The 16,149-nt window shown below is 39.0% G+C and overlaps 1 protein-coding gene across 1 annotated transcript in view; it reads right to left on the bottom strand.

Annotated features, from left to right (window-relative positions):
- LOC145984264 (ubiquitin carboxyl-terminal hydrolase 15-like) overlaps positions 1–16,149 on the bottom strand; it is a 126,633-nt gene that overhangs the window by 86,956 nt on the left and 23,528 nt on the right. The window contains exons 3-4 of the mRNA XM_083117874.1: positions 9,075–9,205; positions 426–552 (exon numbers count right to left, since the gene is read on the bottom strand). Of these exons, the coding sequence (XP_082974000.1) occupies positions 426–552; positions 9,075–9,205 (258 nt within the window). The remainder of the gene's footprint in view (positions 1–425; positions 553–9,074; positions 9,206–16,149) is intronic.

Raw genomic sequence — 16,149 nt, 5'->3', positions numbered from 1 at the left:
GCCTATCCTGTTTCGTATTAGTGTTTTTGTAATGACAAGAATGTATACTTCTGTGGCATTGTTGTAACTAGGCTATGTACAAACCAACTGTATTTCGTGAAAATTAGTAAGTATAACACCGAATAACATTCTGTACAAATAAGGTTTAATTAGAATGCTTTAAAATTACATTTTGCCAGGACAGAGTAATACATGTACAAAACAGAATTATACAATTGAGTTATGTATAAAGAAGTCTCATCAGTATATATATATATATGAAATAACTAAACTGCATGTCTTCTTTAGGTAATACAAAGTTTGTACAAGAGTGCAAAATTTCCTATGCAGACTACGTAATATTCCATGGCTAGTAGACATTAATAACTTACACGGTTATGGATTCAACATTAAAAATTTGTTATACATTTTTCAAGGAAACTTACCAATGCTGTCAACTTTGCTAAATTTGCGTAATATTCCTTCTTCAGTATTAAAGTCTTTCACTAGCTTAAACTCCAGCAAGTACACCTCCACTTTACAATGTTTCACGAACACTCCAAATTCGACAACCTAGTAGATAGATAGAAAAGCCATAAAAGTAACTTGAAAGAATGAACAGCCAGATAGTTCAGAACAACATGACAAAACATGTCCAAATAAATTTAGTTTGTAGAGCAGCAAAAAAAGTATATTTACCATCATCGGTCAGCCCCATATGACAACTCATGCAGAGAGGAAGTGAATGCATGTGTGTAATTTGTGTTTTAATGTTGTCTGTAATAACAAGGATGGAATCTAGTCAAGGGGTCAAAATTACTGATATAAACACAAAAAATTATCCTTAATTACTGGCTAACATATTTACAAACAGTAAATTAACATTTCAAAAGAAAAACTGGGATTTTATTAATTATATCTGGCCTCCACATTTCTATAACCAGCCTTCCAACATACTTTACAGAGTACAAAACGAATGGCTTCATCAAGATTAAAATATGTTTCCATTACTGTAAAAACAGATTTGTGGTAAAAAAAAAAAAAAAAAAAAAATACTGTCCTCCAAAAATAATAAATATGTGAACAAAAGCATTTACTATTCTTATTCTCTTCTCCCAATGTTATCTCCCCTCCTTCTAGCATGAGTTATGCTGTGCTGAATCCCATAATGCAGAGGTTCCCAAACATTTTTGTTTTACGGTGCACGTAGTATTTAAAGATTTTTCTGCGGTGCCCCTACTAGTGTTTCAAGATTTTTCCATGGAGCCCTAGTCAGAATATGGGCCTATCTTACACTTGCAACAGTTAGTATGGTAAGCAAACATATTACATGTAAAAAGTACTAAACACGTAACCAAATATTTGGAACAATCGTATCCTTTCAGTAAAAATAATGGAACATTTTGCAGCACCCTTGTATCCCAGCCACGGCACACCAGGGCACCTTGGTGCATGCTTTGGGAACCAGTCACAATGCATAATATCTCCAATCATAGATGATGACTCAAGGAGAAGTAAAAAAGCTCAGGATTGATTTTCATGCCTTTTTTATTGAAATTTACGTTGTTGTTCTTTGTGAAGAAAATAAAGTCATTTTCCTCAGCAGCTTTAGACATACACTCATTGACAAAAAAAAAAATGACGAACCCAGAAGGAAAGGTCAAATTTGAACGTCATTTTGATATGTATGTAAATGATTAGAGCTGCAATGATTTATAATGTCTATAATGGCCACCAAAGTGCATTAGTTGTGCCCCCATGTGACAGTGGTATCAGGCCTGATAGCATTCTTAAGGCATGTGTGGAGGGTCACGCAGTCAGTCAACATTATGAGAGAAGGTGATAAACACAAGAGAATGCCTCATAGATGCATCAGACAGCATTACCAGCACTTGATGGAGTACAAAAGGGGCTGTATTGGGAGTCTCCATGAGGCCGATTAGTCGAATCGTGCAATTGCCAGGCATCTCCGACATTCAGATGTCATGGTGGCCAGAGGTTTGCACCAATGGATACGCGAGGGCACCTACAGACATAGTGAAGGTTCAGATCAACCAAGACAGGCCACATCAAGAGAGGATCACAGTATTGTGCCCCAAGCATTTTGCAACCCCATCACATCTGCATCTGCTATCCGGACACATGTACAGGACTATCTACAACACTCTATGTCATCCTGCACCATTGGCCGTAGACTGGCAGCAGCTGGACTATGAGTTCACCATCCCATGCCGAGGCTGCTGTTAAGACCAGAACACAAACAGCTGCGTTTAAAGTGTTGTCGGAACCAGGAGGCATGAACTACTGATGACAGTGACAAGTGGTGTTGCATCATGTGCAGCAATGAATCTCAGTTCTGCATTACCACCATCTGTCCCCGATAGAGCATGTAAGGGATCAGCTCAGATGTGAACTCTGACCCAGTGCCGATTTGCAGGATATCGAGACTAGTTGCAATGGCTGTGTGGAGACATGCCTCGGGAGAGGATACAAAAGCTCTACAACTGCATTCCAAATTGAATCGGCACATATATCCAGACCCGAGGGGGTGCCACATCCTACTGACATGGGGGCAGCAGTATGCATGTAGTGCACACTCTGTTGTCCATTTGATCGGATTTTGTAATCATTGCAATACAGTCACGTAACCTGTCAACAGGTGCAGTTTCATTCCATTTCCACTACTCCTTCTAGGTGCTTTTTTTTTGTCAATGAGTGTATGTTTGGTTTCCAATGAGAAGTCAACAGGGATCCTTCCACATACAGTAAAAAAGGCCACAAATCACACACATGAGAACAATTTTTAAAAAAACTGACTTTGCTGACCATTTTGCACCCCTGTAATAATTGTATATATACACAGCGAGTCTGATGGTCGACTTGGCTGTGGAGTGGCAGCAAGCATGCCATTAAGTGAGAGCACATCTACCAGCATTTACTTACACCCATAGCTGTACGCTCACTTGCCACTGGACACGTCAGTGTTTTATTAACCAGATAGCTGGTATCAAGTTTGCATGTGTTTGTGAAGTGTTAAGATGTTAACAAATGTTTTAGATTGTTTTGTTTTACTTTACGTATTACAGGTGCTTTTCTGCAGGTTAATAATGCTACGTTTTTCGTAAAATTTAAAACAATGAATTTTATGTATGGCTATTATGTCATTACAAATTCTTCAAGGGAAGTTAAAAGGAGTCTTGCAGCAGAATTCCCAGATGTTCCCATTCCACACAGTGTGTGTTCAGAAACTAGTGAACAAATTTAGGAAAACAGGGTCTGTTCTTGATAAGAAGCAAATGGTGAAATGGTGTGTACTTAGTGAGGAAAAACTAGACGACGTTGAAGCATGACTGGAACGTACTCCTCAAAAACCCCTGGTGCCTTGCACAAGGAACAGACATTTCCAAGTCATCTGCATGGCGTGCTACCAAGCTTTTAAACCTGAAGCCATACATTAGAAGAATTGAAAGACAAAATAAGCAGAGAAATTGAAGCAATTTCAGAAGAGGACCTGATGTGTGTTAGTGAAAATTTCCAAGAACAATGTCGTAAATGAGTGGATGCAGGAGGACAACATTTCCAACACCTCTTGTAACAAGGTAACTGTCCATGTAATTGTAAGAGCTTATTTCCTTACATAGCTAGCAGTTCCATTTACATGGATTGCATCCAATTTGAGGGCAGACATGCTCCCGCTGCCTGGCACACTAGGCACTGCTCTGCAGCCAAGTCAACCATGAGACACACTGTATATTATTGTGGGGAAGGTAAAATAAGGTGAATATAATTGTAAATAAACAATAAATAAGGTAAATTTTCAGAAATAGCTTGGGTTCAATTAATATGTGTTGGGGGTATGTAGATTACACATGATTCAATATATTTACTAGGGATGAGACAGGTTAATCAATACTCTATCAGTAGCAACTCAAATAGGCATATTGGTGTATCAGTAAAATGGCAAAAAATGTTATCAACCTGATAATTCTACATAAAAGCCTACAAGTAAGTGCAAAATTCTACATTTGAGTTACTATATTTGATGAATATAAAGGTATCATGCACATATCCTCCCTGGTTTTGCACAGAAAATGTTTATATACGCAGTTCCTTATTAAGGCAAAACATATTACAGTTACATTTATTAATTGAAGAGATGAATGAAGCACTAATTTTCTTCAGGGAACATTGGTAATTTTGTAACAGATCAGTGAGTTTTATACCTGTGCTTTGTCAGTATTAGCAAACTTATAATTTCAGTACATGCCACATACAACCTTGGTGACAATGAAGTTCGACCAGAAAGGAATAAGTGATTAAATGCACAGAGGCATAGGCGGTGGAATGGGTGACCCGCAGAAGTGACGCATGTGTGTAAGAGGAGGCGTGTGAGCAGGCAAGAATCGTGATGCCAGCATGTTGCACCCAAGGTCACGTAAAGAATGAAAACGGGGAACTATACGCGTGACATTGAACTTCGACCAGGCACCAGACCCATACGGAAAATTCCAGATAGTGGCGCATTCGACGGAAGCATGACGTCACGGACACGATAAGGGAGTCCGCCGTATATAAGCACGTGTTGTGCACCGAGGAACCGCAGTGCATCATCACCATGGCCAGGGGCAAACCTATTCACAACACCGTGAGGAGAAGAGTGGTGGAGTTGCAACGGGATGGACTCAGTGAACGGGAAATAGGGCGCCAACTGAACTTACCCAAGTCAACCGTCCACTGCATCATCAAACACCACCAAAATACGGGTACTACAGAGCCAGGTAAGGCCCCCGGTCGAAAACGCCTGCTGAGCATGCGTGACCTACGGATATTTAGGCGCTATATCCAGACCAACAATCATGTTTCTGTGGCCGAATTACGACTGTGGACTCGAGAACGCTTTCACATTGAAGTGTCAACCAGAATCATTCGCCATTACCTACAGTGATGCGGTTACCGAGTGTACAAGGCGAAACTTAAACGCTTCCTTTCCATGTTGAACAAAGGCAATCCTACGGTGGGCACGAATGTACCGGGGATGGACATTTCGGCAGTGGAACAGGGTTTTGTGGATGGACGAATCCATTTTCAATGTTGTGTACGGGAAAATACGGAAAACAGTCATTTGTCGGAAGGAGGAACAGAATGAAGCAAAATGTTATGCACGTCGGGTACAGAAACCTACATCAGTGATGGTATGGGGATGCATGATGGCATCTGGGGTTGGCCCACTACACGTCAGTGAGGCCATTGTGAATGCACACGCCTATACACGCATACTGGAGCGACATCTTCCCACAGTGCGAAGGCACCAGTTCCACAGGCGGCATCTCATCTTTCAACACGACAATGCCAGGCCTCATACAGCGCGGCTGACAAGAGAATGGTTGACTCGCCATCACGTGCGAACTCTGCCATTTCCACCATCGAGTCCCGACCTCTCGCCCATTGAGAATGTGTGGCGTGTTCTTAAGCGACGTGTGCAACAGAGGGGACCCACGACAGTGGCTGCTCTTATCGCCTGCCTGCAGGAGGAATAGCACTGCATCGATGTGGAATACCTTGAATGACTCATCCGAAGCATGCCCCGAACCATTGCCACAGTTATTCGCCGACGGGGCAGCGTCACACCATGGTAAACAGGATCCCCTCTAACAGTGGTCGAACTTCAATGTCACGTGTAGATGGACGAAAATGTTTTATTTTGTGTGGACACCATACATTGCTGCGTTGCAGCGGAAATTTATGTTTTCCTTTGTTCCATGTAGCCTGCTGAATAAAATATGTTCAGCATATGCATGTGTTCTCCTTCTTTCACAACGCACTCCTATATTTGTGACTTCATTGTCACCAAGGTTGTAATACGCACACAGTGGCTGAGTGGTGTAAGATGCAAGCTTTGGGCTCTGACTACAGGACAAGTGCAGGTTCGAGTCTCCTATGGAAAGTGTAAGGGAGATTTCACACCGAAGAGACATATGACATGTGACAAGCTGCAAGTGACATGTGTTTCTTGGAAGTAAACTCTTAATAATCAACTGAACCTTTCAAACCGAAGTGACACGACAAGCTGCACATGTCACTTAAGTGTCACTCAAACTGGGCCCTTTTCTCAACACCGTGCATTGTGTCGCCTCAGTTTGTTGTTCGTGAATGCTTCACTCCAAAAAGTTTTATTTAATCTCTCTAAGAGAGCCCAACAGAAGGCCATACAACACGTTTGAACATCTAATTTGTTAATATAATAAAGCATTGATATCTACGAAGATTTAAGATTTAAACACAACGTTCTTTTCACTTTATCAAGTTTTTTGGTGCAGTTATCGGCTATAATTTGCATTCAATATTGTGTAAAGAGGCCATGTTTCGGCCATTTAACATGTGACTGCTTTTATTTGACAAAGCCAGCACATGGAGGCATGTTAGTCCAAAATAGATCAGTCAACATTGTAAAATACTCTAGTGCATTGTTTCTCAACCTCCAGGCCCTCATATCAACTATACTGAGCTGCAAAAGGTTCTGCTGAAAGTGGTTGACAACTAAAAATCCCAATATAATATTTGAGTTGGGAGTTATAGGTTCTTTAAGTCTATTTTATGCACAAATAGACTAATGAGGCCTGGACCAACAGTTTAAAGCGGGACCTGCACCACTGTCTGCATCCACCAGTTATCGAACCTGGGATCACTTAATTACAAAGAGATGATGTTACCACTCCTTTATCCATATTTTTATATTTGTCAACAATCCTACACAAAATCAAACCATTATTACTCTTTATGATTATGCCAGAATTTATTTATCAATGTTTAATTTCATGGGTACATGTTAATTCATGCATAATATTTTGGAAAGGTAATAATACTGGAAAGGTGTTTACGAGGAAAATTCTTGGGCTACGGGCATTGACTTAAAAAAAAATAACAGGACATGGTTTCACGAAGGTTGTTAACCATTTCTCTAGCGTTTAGGTCTATGCTTTATCCACAATGGAAAGTCTAACACATACAGTTTGAGGTCAGTGCAGATTATTTCTCAGTTTTTCTCATGCACAAGATGCCTCTCCCGAGTGTCAATAACTTGCACAAATTTTACGTAATTTACATGTAACAAAGTCTCTGGTTACTTTTTTTGGGTGACTAATAAACTGATTAATGCAATTATATCGGTACCATCATGTGAACTGAGCAAAGAAACAAGCGTCCCTTGAAGCTTGTCTCTTCGGTGTGAATTTTCCCTAACAACTTTTCCTGAGATTTCGGCTCAAGTATGGGACTGGTGGCTGGCCACCCACCATCATGAGGAAATTGCGGAGATATGAAAGAATAGTGTAGCCTGGTCACAAAAAAACTACAACGACAACTGGGGGTTTGTCATGCTGACCACACGTCACCCCAGAACTGGTTGGATGAACTCCCATCTCTGGTGGGAGTGAGGCCAGCACTGGCCCTTTCGGGCTGTAACGCCACAGGCTATTATTATTACATACCGTATTATTTCCTTATAACTTGCTTATACATTAGGAATAGACCAAAATGATTTTTTTTACTAGGGCTGAACAAATACCTTATACCAATGCTGATATTCTTAGATTCTCATTAAAAGTTGTTCAAAATAATGATTAACACTAGTGTGTAAGTATTTAACTCCAATTATATGCATCAGTTTACCAAGAGTTTTGATCTAAAATATCTAAAAATTACAAACAGAATATTGAAATACATGTTATGTAATCACAAAATTTTGAATTTTGCATAATTTCCAGGGTAATTAGACTGTGAAAGTGTCAAGAGGCATTATTGTGGACGCATGAAGACCAAACTGCAGGAAAAGTATCGGGCGATATCAGTAAATAAAATCCAAATAATACTTTCTAATATGGATACCACTGATATCAGCAAAGACCCAATCCAATATAAAATTTCAAATGTTTCTCGAAGAACACTGATGGTTCATCAACTTAATTTAATGTATGCAACTACGTGAATGCATGCAATCGGTTTTACCTGACACACTGCATATTTTAATATTTAAAAAACTAGGGCATATATTTATGTGATAATATCAGGGGTGTGTGGGACAGAATTTTTTGGGTTGGGACAGGAAATTTTTTAAATCACAACATTTGGGACAGGAAATGTTCGAAATTTCCCGAAGCTCTGAAAGTCTCGAAATCTACATATCAGTTTCAGTTTAAGTGATCGATTTTGAATTTCTGGAATAAAAACTAACAATATCTGATAAGTTCCAGAAACTTACAATGCAGAAAATGTCTAGAATTAACAACTTTTTACAGTGACCATTTGGTACTTCCGGACTGCTTGGGATCTTGAAAAGTCAGGAAGTCATTTTCCAAATTCAGGATCTGGAAGGGAATTTTTTTTTCCGATCCCAGTCCCGACTTTTCGGGATCCTGCACACCCCTTGATAATATAAATAAAAAATACAAAATGGCCAAATTTTGTACAGCATTTCAGGACATTTATACATATACCCAAGTAATTTTACCAATAAACCAACATGTCCATATCAGTCAATACTGACAGAGTGCAGACTATGTCACATCCCTACTCTAAAATATTCATGGCATAGATATCGATAATACCATAAAACATACCATATTTTACTGTATATTCAGTGCAGATTTTATGCTAATTTCTTTTCCCCAGAACAGTGGGGTGCGACCATCACGTGAAGTTTTGTTTTAAAAAATGTGCTAGTATTACTAGTACTTAAAAATTATTTATTACTAAACTGTATTTGGTGCAATATTAGGATGCAGGGAATACTCATGAAAATATGTTAAAATTAAATATAGTTCAAATTGATGCACATAATTTCTTCAGGTGGAACCAACAGAACCAGTCTGATGGAAAAAGTTAACACATCATTAAGAACATTTACTAAAGTGTCACAAAGGACATACTTACAATACTTATTCATCTGTGTCCGAAAATTCTACACCCCTACCAATGGATTCGTTAGCTAATGTGCTGATGTGATGAAAGTTAATAAACCAATTTTTAGAGTGAAAAACCACGGTATGTAAAAATTAATCAGTGAATTATAATTGAAATTTAAAACTTAAGGGACTCACCTTCCGAGAAATTGGCTTCTGACCTTCCTTCAAACCATACCAGCTGACTAACATATCCCATGCCTCTTGTGGAACCAAAACATAATCCAGTTCATCAATGAGATGGTCTCTTATTTCATCACTTTCAGGATCTGTTAAAAAAAAATACAATAATAATTTCCATAATGGCAAATGAAAAGTAATTGCATTGAGGAAATACAGACACTATCAATTTTGGGTGTCCTCCCCCGAAAGTCATGTGGTGCACCTCCTTTCATTTGCCATTCAACACAGGGGGAAGAAGAAAAGAAGAAGAAAAACCTGAAAAAAGTGGACACCGCAGCCAAAGACCTTAGTCGTTTACGGGCAAATATGAGCATGTAACTTTAAATGACCATGGCCTTTATGGGTGGGAATGTGTTAACAGGGAAATAAAGCAGCTTGGTTGACAAAATTTGCTTTGAGAGGTCATGCTAGAGACATGGTGATGAACAGGGAATGGATTTATATGTAGTAAAAATGTGCCAATATGTAAATACATATTTCGTTACTTTCACCAAAATATTGAATTAATTGTGGATTTAAAATTTGTAAAAAATTACCCTTTTAATAATATAAAACACTACACGAGCTACATGAAATACAGTCTCGGCATTTTAACTATTACTGTGACTGTCTTGAAGAAAAAACAGAAGCGAATCGCATATGTGTGCCACAAAATTGTTGCTTGTGGTACTGCTGCCGGGTGAACAACTCGTAGCGAGGATGAGGTTAGTAATAGCAAGCTCAGCTTGGAACTCTCTTTCAACATTTCCAAAATAATGTTTGTAGTAAACAAGAGCTGATGCTAGAACCCTCATACTCTTTAGTTGACAACAATTGTAAATAAACAGGAATTTCAAGTATTTTACAATAGCAAAAAAAAAAATTCACCCAAAACTCTTTGTCACATGAGACCATGTAGTTATTGTGTGAAGATGAAGTATTTGTTGAGAAATGTTCTGAAATATGGAAATAATACAGGGTGTTCCAAAATGAATATCGGGGTTTCAATGAAGTGTATCTTCTATTACATATACATTACAGAAATGAAACATATCTTTAAAGGAAAGGTAACTCAAACAGTTCTTGTTTCTACTTCGCAGGTGATGTTTTGTAACTCCACCGCAGCACGGCGCTAGTAGTAAAGATGGAGATGACTCCTGAGCGTAAAGCATTTTTGTCTTGGAATTCGCAAGGTGTAACTCAGCAATTGGAGCGCAACGTACTTTTCGGCGGGAATATGGATGTGATCCCCCATCGGATAATAACATCCGAAGATGGTACAACCAATTTAAGAATACGGGATGCCTGTGCAAAGGGAAGAGCTCCGGAAGACCACGTCTACCAGATGAGCAAGTGGAACAGGTCAGAGCAAGTTTCAGTCGGAGTCCCAGGAAATGTGAAAGGCGGGCGAGTCGAGAACTGTCAATGCCGTCCACAACTGTTTGAAGGGTGTTATGATAGAGACTGCACATGAGGCCGTACCGTCTACATCTGTTACAGGCCCTAAAGCCTGAAGATAATGTGACCCGTGCCAACTTCTGCGAGAATGTACTGGACATGGAAGATGATTTTCTTACAAGTGTGATCTTTAGTGATGAAGCCTCATTTCATCTTAGTGGACGAGTGAATATGAAAATCCACACCAAACAGTGCATCACATGAGGGATTCTCCAAAAGTGAACGTCTTTTGTGCTCTATCCAAAGAACAAGTGTATGGACCTTTCTTCTTTGTGGAAAACACTATCACTGGTACTGCGTATTTGGACATGCTCCAGCAATGGTTCTATCCTCAACTGGATCGTTAGCAAAAAAGAAACATCATCTGGCATCCGCCCCCACACTTTCATCATGAAGTAAGGAATTGGTTGAATGCTGTTTTTCCCCAACGATGGATCTGTCGTCATTGTGAGGATGCCGTGGCTCTTCTGCAATGGCCCCCAAGATCTCCCGACCTCACCCCCTGCGATTTCTTTTTGTGGGGGTATGTAAAGGATAGTGTATAAGTGCCACCGCTACCTGCCGACCACCCTGAATTGCAATGCGGGATTGATGCAGGTGTGGAGTCTGTTACAACAGACATGCTAGCTTCAGTGTGGGAAGAAATTGCCTACAGACTAGATGTGTGCCGTGTCACAAGGGGATCCCACATTGAACACTTGCAACTAGTGACAAAAAACTGTTTGAGTTACCCTTCCTTTTAAGGTATGTTTCATTTCTGTAATGTATATGTAATAGAATATACACTTAATTAAAACCCCGATATTCATTTTGGAACACAGTGTATGTAAAAATACAAAATATGAGCCAAAACCTAACATGTATATGTACAATTATGGAAAATAAAAACTGAATTTTTTTGGAACTACATGCCATGATGCACAATGATAATACAAAATATATCAGACTTCAGCTTCATACATTAATTTGTATTTACATATACATCCTTTCCCTGGTGATGAATGATGTCCACTCTACCAGGCACACAATCTCCATGCTGCACGTTGGGCCAATAATTATGGGTGGTAACTTACAGTGCACTATTTATTTTAGAATGTGTTCTGGTGCTCATTTGCTTTCTTTCTTTCAATTATCAGGGTGGCTACAAACAAGCAGAAATGAAATTCCCTGACTTTTCCAGGTTTTCCAGGACAAAATTTACATTTTTCCCTGATAATTACAAACTAAACTAAATCGATGTTTTTGCAAATGGAAATAATAAACTCGTACAGATCCACGTATGGTTTTGTTAAGTACCTATATTATCTTCTATGAAATTGACTTAATTTCTCTATTCTCTATGATTTGAACTCAAAAAGCAAAATAGTGAATTTGGAAAATTATTACAATTCACAAGCTAGGGAAGGATTACAGAATTTTGTCATATGCAGTAAGTTTAAAATAAAATACTTGATTATTTTTAAAGTTAGGACTAAATGAGATAAAGAGTGATTGATTAAGAAATACAATTTGTAATGTATCAGTCTCCTTATACATTCTCGGTATTATATGTTGATATTTCCACTGAGGTTTGGAACCCTCTGCTTGCAAGAACCATGAGCGCAGACTCATTTTTCAATGCATAAAGCTACTTCTCTATTCTCTGTAAAGCAAAAAACGTAACTCTTGCATATAAGTGAAACAACTGAATCGAACAAAATAAAGTGTCATATTTCCTTACATTATCAATGGGATTTCTGCTTCAGTACAGTATATCCAAGTGAAGTACTGTGAAACTGACAACATGCAGTTATACCATTAATGCTGATGAAAAGGGTATGTAGGTATTAGAACTTTAACGCAAGGAATTTATAGAAATGTATTGTATAGGTACCTGATTTAGCTAACCACACATTAAAACAGGAACACTCTAATAATAAAAGCTTCTGAAAGTTCATATACGAGGGGCATCCTGAAAAAAGCTCCACTGGTGCCTATACGCAGCACTAGTGGTCGGAGAGCGACACACACACATGCAGGCAGGAAGAAGTGGCATGTAGCTGTAATCTGGTACAGTTGCAATGCAGCCGTTTTAGGACAGTTCTAGGTTAAAGATTGCAGCTCTCATACAGTCTCCCACTGACTGCGAAGTAGCCTACGTGCAGTAATCAGATTTGGCACAGAGCCACCAGCAATCGTGTGAGGTGTGCAGACCGGACGTCGTGAGTGATAGTATGGTCAGACGATGGTGCAGACAATTCACGGAAGGCCAATCGAATGTGCACAACCCCATACAGCTGAGTACACACGGGCCCTTTGCATCACTTCAGGTGAGAGATCTTGGACCACTCCCTGTACAGCCCTGGTCTTGAATGTACAGACTTTCATCTCTTTGTTTAACTGAAGAGGTTTCTGGCAGGACAAGGTTTTGACAGCTACACTGCGGTAGAGATAGTTCCATTCTTTGCTGTCAGACACATATGCCATGGGCATACAAAATTTAGTGCCATGCTACGACAAATGCCAGAACAACGATGGTGATTATGCCGAAAATTAGGTTAGGACTCACTGTTACTAATGCAATAAATTACAACTGATACTCTTGTTTTATTTATGCCTAATCGGTAGGGACCTTGATATTTTGTTATTTTTTTTCAAATTGGTGTATTTTCTTATTTTTTATTTTTTACTATACGGTGTTTTTTTTCCCAAAATTCACATTTTCATTTTCGAGCATTTTCTGGCAAATATCTGAAATTATACCTTCATGGTGTTTTTAAACTACTGTTTCAAATTGTAAGTCACATGGCTTACGCCTCTTCGTGAGAGTTTGATATCTTGAAAGTTATTTTGGGAAAGTTATTTTCCATACCCCTTTTTTAATTTTAAGGTAAGGATTTTAGAAAATGGAATTTTCCCCGTATATACTGAAGGGTGCATAATGACCATAAGTGGCGACGCACTGAAAAAAATTAAAATCAATCAATCTCACGTGACATATACCAATATATTATGGCACCAAAAATTGGCATTATCTTATTTTGACTTGTTAGTGTTAAGTTTCCCAAAATTCGCACATTTATCTGTCAAATATACCGAAACTTAATACGCCATTGTGCATTTAAACTATTATTTTAAATTGTAGGTCACATGGTCTACGTATTTTCGTGACAGTTTGATATGTTGGAACAGATTTTTGAGGAAGTAAAAGTAAAGTGCTCCCCTGCACTATTCCATGAATTTGTATAGGGGTGTGGAGTTAGGGCCCCACACTTTCTTGGTCAAGGCTGAAGGTGGGGGTGATGTGATCAGCACCATGCTCCTGGCTACCTTTATCCCTCAAAGTTTCCTCAATGTACCAGCTTCATATGATGCTGGGTGGGCGCCAGAGCAGTTTGAATAGGTGTAAAACATTCCGGTTCTCCCCTGCAGGGGATCGACACCGGGTCTCTCGCATAGTAGTCAGACGCCCTAACGACTGAGCTCCATTATTAGTCGCTCGACAAATGCCGATGGTGCGCACTTAGCTTGGTAATTCAAAACATATCTCGTGCGACAAATACAAAGATGTGGCTCCCATGTGACGGTAGATACGCACTCGATCTCCTGTTAGAAGCCTGTCACTTTGCTCTGTGATGCAAATGATTTTGATAGAAGTTAATGTGGCTGTCGGAATTATTCCATGTACGTATAACTCTATAGTTTACTCTTGAGTAAAATGTTGGAAAACTTGCATGTTCTATGGAGTAAAATGTTGGAAAACTTGCATGTTCTATTGAGTAAAATGTTGGAAAACTTGCATGTTCTATTGAGTAAAATGTTGGAAAACTTGCATGTTCTATGTACACAAACAGGGCCTAGAAAAGGCAAGAATGTTGGATTTCATGGAATTTTTCGTTGTTTTAGAACATTTCTTTAAAGAAAATCGCTAAAAACGCCAACAATTCGCATTTTATGCCAAATTCGCATTATTTCGATATTTCGAATGGGCGAAAAATGTGTCCAGACATCAGTGCACATTCCTAAACATAGCTTCGCAGCAATTACCATTTTTCACGGTTTTCGCGTTTGCAAAAAATCAATGTCCCTACTAATTGGAAATTACTTTCTGGCCACCCCTCGTATAAATCAGTAGATGGAAAGTGAAAATTTTGCAGGGCTGGCAGAGAAAAGTCAATAATTGAAGAAAGTGATTTGCTTTTATGATTGAATGATTCGAGTAAATATGATATTAAAATATTTACGTATTTATTATTAGTATTTTATTTCATAATATTGGACATAAACCTTACTCAGTGAGAGATTAATGACCATCTCTCACGAGTTTAAACAGACAGGACAGAGAGTGGCGTTAATTTCACTGCAATACTACTGTTGCAGTAAATTTGAGGTTGGGAGCATGCACTTGCCAATTTTTATAACGTTCATCAATGCAGGTTTATGTTTCACTTTTTCATGATAGTATTCAATATACATATATCCCGTTTGGTTAGATTCTTCTTGATATCTAATAATAGTGCAATGTCATTGTAAACGTATGTAAACTTGTGCAAAACCAGTAATACGTCAGGATGATGAAAGAAAACCTTCGTAAGCAATGCTACATTAAATAAGGGTGAAGTGAGCCAGAAGAGTAATAAAATCAGCAGCATATTTGCAGTCTAAAGCTCTTCTTGTTTAAGCATGCAATTTTGTTGGATGTTGCAGTCCATGCAATTTCTGTCTCATGTTGTAGTGAGACAATTTGTCGGGTGGCAATATTCGACAAAAATCGTTTGTATCAATGGAACCTATTTGTTTCCATGTTCTCTCAGTTTGCCCGACAAAAAGCCTTACTACGACGTCCGACAACTATCGGACGGTGCCACCCGCTCTTATCCCCTCCATCTGTTGACAAGTCCCCTTACTACTCCCATACGAACAAGAGAAAATTATAATTCAATGCATTTTCCACGTAATATTTAGAGGCTTAACCTTTACTCCCCCGATGATACCATATGGTATCATCAGAGTAAGGTCGTACTGGCCCGATGATACCATATGGTATCATGGTGCTGATTACGAAATGAGTGTGCATTTTGAATCTTCATACTGTTATGTTTGGGTGGAAACTCTGACACAGGTCTGGAGCAAGCCTGGGAAATTCATATTGATGACCAACCTCTCCCCTCTCCGCAACATATCCATGCCACATTTCCGAACAGTTTCACATTTTGGCTCATTATTCAACTTGTATGGCACCCAGGAACATGAAACATGTTTCAATCTCTTTGGAAACGTCCATTCTTTGAAGAGAATGCTAAGGTTTGCGCCTTCTCCCCAAAATAGCGGGAGAAGAGGGGGCAAACTCCAGATTTTTATGTTGTTTTTTTTCATTGAAATTCGGTGGTCGCGCCCCCAAACCCCTTCCTCGGTTCCGCATCCTGAATTGTACATGGTTGCATGCTATGGTGTTCTAGCTGCAAAACAAAACTTATCCGAAGTAGATTGCTTCCATAGTGCCTGAGTTATAACAATTTCCCTCCAAAAAATGCAAATTACCTATTTTTCGTAAAAAAAAAAATACAAAAATCAAATTTTGGCTTATTATTCAACTTGTATGGCACCCAAAAAC

The sequence above is a fragment of the Lepisma saccharinum genome, chromosome 2, assembly GCF_977018435.1.
Source record: "Lepisma saccharinum chromosome 2, izLepSacc3.1, whole genome shotgun sequence".
Lineage (NCBI taxonomy): Eukaryota > Metazoa > Arthropoda > Insecta > Zygentoma > Lepismatidae > Lepisma > Lepisma saccharinum.
This window is presented reverse-complemented; position numbering and strand designations above follow the sequence as displayed.